General features: G+C 39.0%; 1 protein-coding gene across 5 annotated transcripts in view; it reads right to left on the bottom strand.

Annotated features, from left to right (window-relative positions):
• Positions 1–2659: 2659 nt before the first annotated feature.
• Positions 2660–12218, bottom strand: part of LOC140190951 (protein FAM216A) — a 17283-nt gene continuing 7724 nt past the window's right edge. For 4 of the 5 annotated variants that reach the window (XM_072247951.1, XM_072247948.1, XM_072247949.1 and 1 more), the window contains 4 exons: positions 11788–11936; positions 7395–7521; positions 6485–6668; positions 2660–5117 (listed from right to left, as the gene is read on the bottom strand). In XM_072247951.1, coding sequence (XP_072104052.1) covers positions 5090–5117; positions 6485–6668; positions 7395–7521; positions 11788–11868 — 420 coding nt within the window. In that variant the 5' untranslated portion in view covers positions 11869–11936 and the 3' untranslated portion in view covers positions 2660–5089. The remainder of the gene's footprint in view (positions 5118–6484; positions 6669–7394; positions 7522–11787; positions 11937–12218) is intronic. The other variant, XM_072247952.1, reaches the window with a different exon arrangement.

The following is a 12218-nucleotide window of genomic DNA, read 5'->3' as shown; positions in this document are numbered from 1 at the left end:
CCAAATCGGAGGCAAGTCAGGAGATCAAGAATGCTGCAAGAGGTGGAAGTATGATCTCCGGAAAGCCATTTCACAGGTGAAGTGGAGATTCCGGACCAAACTAGAACCAATGAGGGATGCTCGACAGCTGTAGTGGGGTTTGAATGCAATAACCTCCTACCAAGTTAAATCAAGCAAATTGGGGGACAGCAGGGTTTTGCTTCCAGATGAGCTCAATGCCTTTTATGCTCACTTTGACTGTCAGATCATGGAGGAACCATCGCAAATCCTCACATCTGACGTGGGCTTGCTTCAGGAGGGTGAATCCAAGGAAAGCATCTGGACCTGAAGGGGTACCTGGCTGAGGACCTGTGCTGACCAACTGGCTGGTGTATCCACTAAATATCTTTAACCTCTCGCTTCGGCAGTGTGTAGTACCCCGTAAAATGCTGGAGGAACTCGGCAGGTCAGGCAATATCTATGGAAAAGAGTAAACAGTCGACGTTTCAGGCCGAGGCTCTTCATTAGGACCACTTTCTCGTGTTAATGTGTAGTACCCACCTGCTTCAATCATACCAGTGCCCAAGAAGAGAATGGTATCTGCCAGTTGGAATTACATCCACAGTGATGAAGTGTCTTGAGTGGCTGATGATGAAGCATATCAGCTCCTGCCTGAGAGGTGACTTAGATCCACTCCAATTATTTACTGGAGCAACAGGTCCACAGCAGATGGCATCTCATTGACTCCCCACACAACCCTAGAACATCTGGACAGCAAAGATGCGTACATCAGGATGCTCTATCGATCATAGCTCAGCATTGAATACCATTATCCCCTGAAAACTAATCAATAACTCCAAGACTTGGGCCTCAATACCTCTTGTGCAATTGGATCCAGGATTTCCTCACTTGCAGACACCAGTGAGTTCAGATTGGCAAAAACATCTCCTCCATGATCTCAAGCAACACACATCAAAGTTGCTGGTGAATGCAACAGGCCAGGCAGCATCTCTAGAAAGAGGTACAGTCGACGTTTCGGGCCGAGACCCTTCATCAGGACTAACTGAAGGAAGAGCTAGTAAGAGATTTGAAAGGGGGAGGGGGAGATCCAAAATGATAGGAGAAGACAGGAGGGGGAGGGATGGAGCCAAGAGCTGGACAGGTGATTGGCAAAAGGGATATGAGAGGATCATGGGACAGGAGGTCCGGGGGGAAGGGGGGGAAAAGCCCAGAAGATGGGCAAGGGGTATAGTCAGAAGGAGAAAAAGGAGAGAGAGAATGTGTGTATATAAATAAATAAATACCGGCTGGGGTACGAGGGGGAGGTGGGGCATTAGCAGAAGTTAGAGAAGTCAATGTTCATGCCATCAGGTTGGAGGCCAGGTTCAAAAAGCGTTCAAAAAAAGTTACTACTCCTCAACCGTCAGGATCTAGAACAAAAGAGGATAACTACACTCACCTGACTATTGAGATGTTGCCACAACCAATGATCTCACTTTAAGGACTGTTTATATTGCTTTTTCATGCTCTCCTTATTTATTGCTATTTATTTATTTATATTTATATTTGCAGTTTGTTGTCTTCTGCACTCTACTTGATCTTTCACTGAATCTTGTTATATTTACTGTTCTATAGATTTGCTGAGTACGCCCACAGGAAAAAGAACCTCGGGGTTGTATGTGGTGACATGTATGTACTCTGAAAATAAAACTTACTTTGAACTTTGATTTGAAATCAAAATCCAGCGACTAGGACAGATTGGAATATTTGTGTGCAAACATCTTGACCTTAAGACACAGGAAGCCCAAAGGCAGCCTGTCCTGGGGTTACAGGTCTGTCTGTCTGTGAGGGAGTGGATGGTTGGGTGGGAAAGGGGCTTATTTTGCTGTTGCCTTGTGTGGTTCTGTTGAACATGATGGGTGTGCTGTATTGACTCTAGAAACATGTATGATGCTTGTGGGCTGCCCCAAGGACATCCTCGGGCTGGGTGTTTCTGAACCTAAAAGGATGGATGCTATATTGTAGAGGCTGTCAAGAAGCTGCAAGCTGCCATGAGCTTCATTCCTGCTGGGGACAAAATTGTCAGTAGAAAGCACCGTGAGAGGATCTGATGACAAAATAATCTTGAAAATCAATATGTCTTTTATACTATGGTAATTTAAAATTTATATTTGAGCATTCAAAATGAACTTTGAATGCTGGGCTTGAGTTTGTGCATTTGAATAAACTTGCTGCCCCTGTTGATTAAACAGCTTGATTGCTTATTGTTTTGTGACAATCTTAATGGTTACATTCAGGGTATTTCTTAACTAATTTCTCTTTCATTATCACTCACAATCTGAGCTGTAATTCATCAGTGGGCCAAAATAGGAAAAAAAAATCTTTTGGGGCAGTAAAATCTTCCAAATTTAATATGGGATTGAAAAGTTCAAGTTCAGTAACAATTAGAATTAAAACAAGGCGATGTTCTCCAAAATGCATCACAAGAAATCACTCCGATTATGAGAGTAGTTTACATCTTGACTGTGCTTCAAGTCCTCTTCTTTGTGTCCATTTGGAATTCTATTTTGATGCTGATCAGAAGCTGGATGAAGACCCAAGATCACCAATGTTCACTTTCTGTGAAGATTTGTTTTTGTAAATTTATTTGATCTTGAACTCTCCATCTTAAACACTGAAAGAAAATAGATTTTGAAACTGCATATGAAAGCAAAGTAGTAGCACAGATTAGGTGTGAGAATAGAGAAGCTTAATGTACAAATCTTAAATATACAAAGTGCTATTGAAATGCATATTGTGTGTGAAATCAATGTCAATTGCAGACAGCCCTTTTTGTTTTAAGACATCAATTCAGCAGTTCAATCAAGAAATAACTCATCTATTTATGAATGTTGCTGAGTTTCTGTTGGTAGTACTTCAAATGGCTCCAAATCTACACATAACAGACATTTCTGACCTATATTTAGGTCTGCATTTAGTTGGAAAAGTAACCAGAAACTTGGAATTTGCTGATGTTTGGCAGTGTACAGTCTTAAATATTCCCAGTCAACTTCTTTACAAACTCATGTTCTGGTACAAATATGTAAAAGTCACTTCTGTTTCAAGAGCTCTGAGGTTATGCTTTGGGAACTCAATTTTCTTTGCATTTCAATCTTTGATTCATGGAATATTTATTCAAACATGACATGGAGAATCTGGTTATTTGCTTGATCTCCTGTTGTATCAACATTAAGTTGGGCAGTAAGGACTAAAGAAATATTACAGTTTAAATTTTTCCATAGATGCATACATTCAAACTGCACGTAATAAAAATATAACATTTTGTCCAGTTTAAAAGAATACATTTATTACAAGAACTAAGTGTGAACTTGATAAAATGGTGATTGGCAGTGATACCAACCAGGACCAATGAAGAACAAATCTGTTAAATAATCTTAATTTTCCTACTTTTCTTCACTGATATTTAGCTGTTCCTAGTTCAATAACCATCCAGCTGAGAACTGAATTTAAGAGAAAAGAAAGAGTGAGAAGCCCCACATTAATGCATAATTTCTGCCACACAAACCTTCAGACTCACGAACTGTTAGCTACCAACTTTTGCAGGAAGTTTTGTGGGAAGCGAGAATTTCTTTAAGATGCTAGGTACTGTCAATCATTACAGTTGAGAATATCCTAGATGTTGATTGTGGTTTTAAAGTGTTTCAATATCGGTTGAATGTTTTGCTAGGGACTGAAAAATGACCCATTATTTTTAACTACTTTTAGAAAATTAATCCCGAGTCAGTTCAGTAACCTTCCTCTTCCCCCACCCTTCTACTTGTACTAATATACCTCTATGTATTAGCAGATAGCCCTTTTTTTCTGTTTTGTACTGGTAAGGAAGCAATAACTAAGGCATATTTGTACGCTGATTTTTTAAAAACTTGGGATGCAATGACAACTTGGATTAACTTCTGACTAATGTTAGTTCGTGTGTGTGTGTGTGCGCGCGCGCGAGAGAGCGAGTGCGAGCGCATGTATGTTGATTTGTCAGCCATTTGGACAGGTTGCTACATACATTGAAGCAAATTACTTCATCGTATGTGGCAGATTTGAGGGAATTTTCTGCTTCTATCTAGCATGCATCACCCATTTCGGACTTTTTTTTTTACCTTTTCACATAACTGCATTTGCACTAAGTGATTACTTACATTTTCAAATGTCATTTGGACCTGATCTTAGTTGCTTTAACCATGGCTGAAGTTCCAAAATACAACCTGTAACTTTGAAACAATGCAACTCCTTTATTTCTGTTACACCATATCTTGTGTATTTCTGAAAAATCAAAATGCTCTAGCCTTTATAGGTATGATCCGTGATGACAGTACCAGAAACACATAGAACTTTACCACACTGAAGGGTGCCCTTGCATTCATGTAACGTGTTGTGCAGCGATCCACTCATTTTGAATAGTTTGGTTTTACTATCTCAATAAAGTAGAATCTTGACAAAATCTAGTGACTGTTAAGCCTTTGGAAACTGAGATCAAGACATCAACTCAGCGCAAAGCTTGAGGCACCTCTGCCTTCCTGTCAGCTTTTGATTCTTGCATTAGCAAATACGGCACCATAAAATTCATTACTGCTGTAAAATGCTCCAAATTCAGTGGGATAACCTGCATCGAGTCCTGAATTGCACTGTTGGCTTGATTGGATAAGCTAAGTTGCCCATCTAATACCAGACTCACAAAACAGGAGAAAGAATGTACAGGATGTTACTAAGAACCTCTTCCATACACAGAGAAGCCGGTGTAAACAGTGAAAGGAGGGCACTATCTCAGGAAACTACCACCTATCTACTGGAGCGTCTGTTGTCTCAGGTGTTGTAAAATGAGTGGCTCTCATCGGCCATGAGCGTCATGTCTGAATCCATCTGGAATAGAAGTAAATTCTGTCAATCTCAGGGACCACCTTAATATCTTAATATTACAGGTGCAATCTAATTCTACAACCTCCAGACACATTTTCAAGGACACTTCACAACTCAAGTATTTTTTTAATTTGCCGTTTGTCATCTTTTGCACTTTGGTTGTTTGTCCGTCTTTGTTTATGTATAGTTTTTCCATGAAATCCTATTGTATTCTTTTTCCATGTAAATGCCTGCAAGAAAATGAATCTCAGGGTAGTATAAAGCAGCATATGTACTTTGATAATAAATTTACTTTGAACTTTGTACTTTCCTCTTTACTTGCCGATTAAATGTACATAAAAATTTGTGAGTTCTTTTAAATATAACATTACCTGACTTTTCATGACTTCTTGTTTCTTCACAATATAGACCATAAGACGTAGGAGTAGAATTAGGCCATTTGGCCCATCAAGTCTGCTGCCATTTAATCATGGATGATTAATTATCCCTCTCAACTGCCTTCTCCCCATAACCTTTGACATTCTTACCAACCAAGAATCAATTAACCTCTGTTTTAAATATACCCAAAGACTTGGCCTACACAGTTGTCTGTGGCAATGAATTCCACAGATTCACCACCCTCTGACCAACCTTGCTTTTATATTCTCATTCTCTTGGCATGAAGGCTAAAATTGCATTTACCTTCCTTACCACTGACTGAATGTGCAAGTTAACCTTTAGGAAATCCTGCAGGAGGACTCTCAAACCTCTTTGCACCTCTGATGTCTGAATTTTCTCCCTGTTTTGAAAATAGTCCACACCTTTATTCCTTCTACCAAAGTGCATTATGATATACTGCCTTCCTTTACATTCCACCTGCCACTTCTTTGCCCATTCTCTTAATCTGTCTGTCCTTTTGCAAACTCCCTTCTCCCTCAACACTAACTGCCCCTCCACCTATCTTCATAAACTCACTAAATCACAATTTCTCTGCCTGGAGTTTATTTGAGTAAGAATCATGTAGTAGTTTGCCTTAGGAGGAACAGTGATGCTGTAATGGGGTGGCTGTCCTAATTAATATCCTTAACAATAATGATATTGTTAATTTTTTCTCAGATGGATTAATAGAACCTCATGTTAATTCTATGACAAAGATCCAGCAGTTGAGGATATGCAGTACACTTAAAGTTCATTAACAGGTTGGTCAGAACTAGAGATCCTAAAATAAATAGTCCCTAATTCTGATTACAAAGCTTTTTAATTACACATCTGTAACTAATTGATAGGCAGAATAGGTATGTTTTGTTCTATAAAGAGTTGACATGGATTCCAAATGCCAATACTACTCACAAATACTTCAATCCCCACCAATCAGATAGATTACAAGATCAATTGAACAACTAACAACGTGGTGCATGTGAGGGTGTTACATGCAAAAGCCTCAACTTGGTGATACTCTGCCTTTCAATCAGCCGGCAGTGTTGAAATTGAGATCTGGAACATCAGACAAAGAGTTGAGATATTCAAAACCTGTAGTTCTTAATTGTCCACAGGTTCTATGCTGTAATTTTCATTAAGATGCAAAGACAAACATGAAATTAATGTAAGCTATGCAGACCTCTGACTGCTACCTCCCAGCAGGGGGAGAGAAATTGGTTTTCCGGGTTGCAAGATAGGTGACTCTTTCCCTGAGCTCTGAGCTGTAGATGACTTGTTGCTCTTATTTTGCCTCCAAGTTTCTTTCTGGGATTGCTTTCTGATATAATTAGAGTATTTCTGAGATTGATGTGAGGTGATATACCCTGAGATAAGAAAACATAATCAAATTAATTGAGTACATGTTAAAAAACCAGGTGCCAACCAGCATAGCTGGCTGGTGAGTGGTCTCGGGTTCGAATCCAACCAGCTCCTTGCATGCTTCAGAGTTCAATCCCAACATCCTCTGTATGTCCTCCCTGTGGAATGAGTGGATTTTCTCCGGGTGCTCTGGCTTCCTCCCACAGTCCAAAGACCTACTAGTGAGGAGGTTAATTGGCCTTCGGTTAGGGTTAAAAGGCCGGTCGCCAGCCTATTCTGCACTGTATCTCAATAAATAAAACTAAAATCAAATGGAATTAAAATGCATTCATTGTATCTCCGCTCCTAAGCCACAATCCTTCACAATAAACACTTTAAAAGCTCTCCCAAAATTTTTTACGATTAACTAAGACTGCATGCAATTTCAAGATTAGGATCAAGCACAGTAAAGCAATCAGCTTAAATGGTCAACAAATCAAAGACAATTAATTTACCCATCTGTGCAACTAATAGATTTGAACACAAGTTCGTGAACCTTGGTCTCTGCCCCTTACCAACTGGAACCTTTCTTGCTTCTCATGTTTCTGCTTTCTGCTTTTCCAGTTGCACAAACATCAAGCTCAGTGTATACTTAGACAACAGGGTACAAAAAAACCCCTCAAATTAGTTGGTTTGAATTTTGATATAAAACACAGGAAATGCTTCTTAATTGTCACATGTTCATTACTTACCAAGCTTTGTGCGGCATTGCAGCATATTTATGTATTGCCTCTCCATCAGCCTGTGCATATGATCTGTGCTATAGATGTTAGCAATACTAAATAGATATCGCTTCTGCCCTGTTTTCAAGCTCGGGTGCTGGAATATAAACAACAATATGCTAAAGGGACTCATAACTCCTTTTCAGAACTATCTGTCCATTCTTATTAGCCTGAACACAAATTAAACCAGTTGCAGCAAATCCCAAATTAATCAAATTTTAATTAATACACAGATTAAAATTCTGTAACATTGAACAAGTATAGGTTCCGTTATCCACTAATAAAAATAAAGGCAGAAATCTTCCTTATTGACCATTATTTCCTTATGAATGTGATTGCATAAAATGAAAAACCTTTGTCTCTCTCAGTAATGTCCAAAAGTGTTTCGCATCTACTGAGCCCCCATTCGAACTAGAGCATAGAACAGCAGGGGTAGTATTATCATCTCACGTGAAGGAATGCAACTTCAACAATGCCTGTGTTTGCATAGACCATCCAACTCTTGATACTTACTGGTTTCAGTATCACTCTGAAGAAAGAATCAAGTTGTAATAGGGGACAATATTAGACAATATTATAACAGTATCGTAACAGACAATATTACCCTTCTTTCTTTTGACCAATGGTGCTGGTTTATCATCGAGGAGAACCAAATTACAAATTAAACATCGATCATGCGAATGAAAATCAAAAGTGGAAGAATGCTTTGGTTATTTAAAAATACTTAAATTGATCACCCCATCACTTCAAATACAGTACACTAGCAATGGACATCTGTTATTGTTAATCAATTTGGAGGTGGCGTTATAACCACAGTTGGCTAAAGCCAAAACCAGAAGGACATAATCATTCATTTCACAAAGACAAAGGCTATAGGATATTCACTATTTCCACAGGTTTTCAACCCCAGCTATTGCACTTGGCATCAAAAATCATCAATTAAACAATTATTTTAGTCATGTGACCCTCCACGGAGCAAGTCCTGAAAGGAACATCTGGTCCTTCACTTAAGTTTTACAATTGCACACTTCTCAGCAAATCATCAAACGTATTCTGAAACAATAACTTAATAAGCATAATGGAATTATGTTTGACTAATTCTGTTACTATTTTGTAGCTTTTTCTGAAACGGAGCAAATTACAATCACGAGCTTAAGTATTTGAATGGGGCGGCATAGTAGCGTATCAATTAGCACGATGTTTTACAGTACCAGCGACCCGGGTTCAATTCCCACCACCCTTTGTAAGGAGCTCGTACACTCTTCCCGTGACCCTATGGGTTTTTCCAGGTGCTCCAGCCTCCTCCCACAGTCCAAAGACATACCAATTGATAAGTTAATTGGTCATTGCAAATTGTCCCATGATAAGGCTCGGATTAAACTGAAGGTTACTGGGCAGTGTAGCTTGAAGGGCCAGAAGTGCTTGTTCTGTGCTGTACTGCAATAGATAAATATTAATCACTAATACTTTTACATCCACAATGCATTTCAAGAAACTTGGTAACCAATAAATAACTTTTGAGCATCAGCAGTTAACATTTTGACTGCAATGTAATTTGTAGATCACAAAAATAAAAAAAAAGTGAGATTAAGGACAATTTAATTTATTTTATGGTGTTGTTTGAGGATTTATTCCTGGATAGTTTTCTTCCCTACAGCCAGTGCCAGAAGAGTTTGTATGTCCAGCTGAGCAAATACACCTGATATCTGAAAGATGGCACCCCCATTCGATGCAACACTCCTTTGGCACCTACCGAGGAGTCAGGCCAGACTCTGTGTTCGGTTTCTATACTGGCTTTAAGTTCACAGTCACTAATTCAGGAAGTATTCCCACCGAAACAAAGCTGACATAAGCATAAATTTTTACAAATAGTGACTTCACCAGAGCCATTATTCATTTCTCAAAGGACCTTGTACAGAATTCATTTTAAGAAATGTCAGTCTGCATGTACTTTCGTAGATAAATTTACCCAACCTTTATTATGCCATGGAGCCTTACCATTAACAAAATAGTCTGTGGACCCCAGGTTGTGAATTCCTGTACCAGGTGTTTTAACCAAATCTTGCAACACATTTTTACAAAATGTATTGAACATAAGCATAGAAAAGATTGTCCAAAATATAATTGAATACATTAAGTTTCTTTACACAGTGCATGAAGTCTATTTGTTTTGTTTAACACTACTATTGAGATAGGCACAGCATTGAATGGATCACTATGTTAGAGGAGTTATTCATTGCTAAGCTCATTAAAATGGATGACGCCGTTCAGCAAGCCTAGAAAAAGTTCAGAATATGAAGTGAGCTGGAAATTTAATTGTATTACACATTTTTCAGATTGTGCAACTAACAGCCTACTTTATTTTCTATGTCATTCCATCAAAAATACTTACCATAAAGTAATGGTTTTAAAAAGGGTGGCTGCAGAGTTGGTGAACCTATTTTGCTCTTAAAACAATTCCTTTAATTTCATTCCTTTAACAGCTTCTGCTCTTGTAAAAAATCCTTTAATTACAAAGGAGCCCTTATGGGTTGGAATATGACAAGTGTATCCTTGATGTTTAAGAAATTCTTGTAAAGTTTGTTCAACTTAAGTTTTTCTTGTGACTGTTGCTTACATGATGCTCCGTGCCCGTGATGCTGTTGTAAACAAGTTTTTCATTGCACTTTTACAGATATATACTTGTGCACGTGACAATAAACTCTGATGAAGGAGAGGGAGAACAGGCCAGTTTATCTGATATCAGCACTTGCAAGTCTACGCCGTTTTTGTTTGACAATTAACTGAGATGTATATCTGATTTTTGAAGAGAAAAAACACATTTGATACACTACCCAACAAGCAGTTATTGTACAAGATTTACAACTTATTGGAGTAGGAATTAACAAGTGGAAAACAGAAGGTTGGTAGAGATGATAGAACCTAGGGCAGTAGAGCACAGCACACTGTCCATATCCCTCCATCTTCCTCATATTCATGTGCCTATCTGAACATCTCCTAAAAGCCTCTAATGTATTTACCTTGACCACATAGCAGGCAAACCAAGTTCATCCAGCCTCTCATGATAGCACATGCCCTCTAAACCAGGCAGCATCCTGGTAAACCTCTTCTGCACCCTCTCCAAAGCCTCAACATCCTTCCCATCGTGGGGCAATCAGAACTGTATGCAATACTCCGGATGAAAGTCAGTTTTGTGCATTTTATATCGCAAGGGTAACTACACTTTAAAAACTCCTCCAATGATTCTAAAGCCTGAACTTGTAGGAGCTGTCATGCAAGTGTGCATCTTTTTTTTTCAATAAATGTCAACCCAAGGAACTTTTGGAGTAAGAGCAACACACATAAAATGCTCCAGCATTTGTGTGTGTTGCTCAGATTTCCAGCATCTGCAGATTTTCTCTTGTTTTGGAGTAAAGACTGGTATGTCAACAGCACCCATAGTAAGGACTAGACCTTTATCCTGACCCCAAAGTGCAGCACTCATCGTGTTAACAAAGTTAGATCCTTCATTAATTTAAAAAAACAGAAAATGTGAGAAATATCTTGACCTGAAATGTTAGATGTTTTTCCTTCCAAAGATGCCTGACCCTCACCTATTTTTATGAATATCCTTCCTGACACATTTCAGCTTGGTATGGCAACTGTTCTGCCCAAGGCTGCAAGTAATTGCAGAAGGCTGTGGATACAGCCCATTCATCACGAAAACCTGGCTCTCTTCCATTGACTGACTACACTTCCTGTCGCCTCAGCAAAGCCACTAGCGTAATCAAAGACACTTCCCACCCTGGCTAATCTCTCTCTTCTCCGCACTTCCATTGGGCAAAAGATAACAAAAGTTTGAAAACATGAACCAACAGGCTCAAGGTCAGCCTGCAATAAAGGAGAATTCTTGATTTCACAATCTTCTTGTCTTATCCCTTGTACCTTATTGTCTACCCACACTGCACTTTCTGTGTATCAGAAACATTATATTTAAAATTTTATTGCTTTGTTTTTTGTACTACTACAGTGTGGTTATGTTTGGTATGATATGTATGGATGACATACAAAACAAAAATTTTCGCTGTATCTTAGGTCATGTGACAATAATAAACCAGTTACCTACCGAGCATTTTCTGTTCCTATTTTAGATTTCCTGCATCTGCAGATCTTTTTTATTGCAATTTCATTAACACAACTTTCATTTATTTGCCTTCAATTTCTAAGCAATTGATTGGGAAATATCTGTATACATACACACACACCCTTGCTCTCATATGTTTGCAAAATGCCCCAAACCCTCAAGTACATTTCCAAGTTATTGGGATTAAGAAGTTGTTGCATATATTGGCTTTAGAAGCATACTGTTATATTGAATAGACACCTGCAGAAAAGGGGCTTTCTCCATTGATCTGGGAATGTGTATCGTTTTCAGCTGTGGACTGAGTGACAATTGCTGCAACATGCCACGATTCTCCTTAGCTTTCCATTCCTTTGTTTCAGATGCTTTTACCGTCGGTGGACACACCAGCCCTAAAGGGCAGAAGCAGAAAAAGGAGAACAAGCTCTCAGTGCACTTGCCAGATATGAACTTATATTTATTCAGAGAGCCCACACTGGCTGATTTATCAGAACTTTCTTTACAAACGCCCGAAAACTTTGGAACTCCCTCTCGTGCTTTGTTCTCCAATCATGGGCAGCAGCCACACAATAATTCGGTTTGTCACCTAAGACACCCGAAAACGTCTATAAGTGTACCATGGGAGAGCATTCTGACAGGCTGCATCACTGTCTGGTACGTGATGGTGGGGGGAG

Source organism: Mobula birostris, chromosome 31 (genome assembly GCF_030028105.1).
Source record: "Mobula birostris isolate sMobBir1 chromosome 31, sMobBir1.hap1, whole genome shotgun sequence".
Classification (NCBI taxonomy): domain Eukaryota; kingdom Metazoa; phylum Chordata; class Chondrichthyes; order Myliobatiformes; family Myliobatidae; genus Mobula; species Mobula birostris.
Note: the sequence above shows the minus strand (reverse complement) of the source record. Positions and strands in the feature narration are given on the sequence as shown.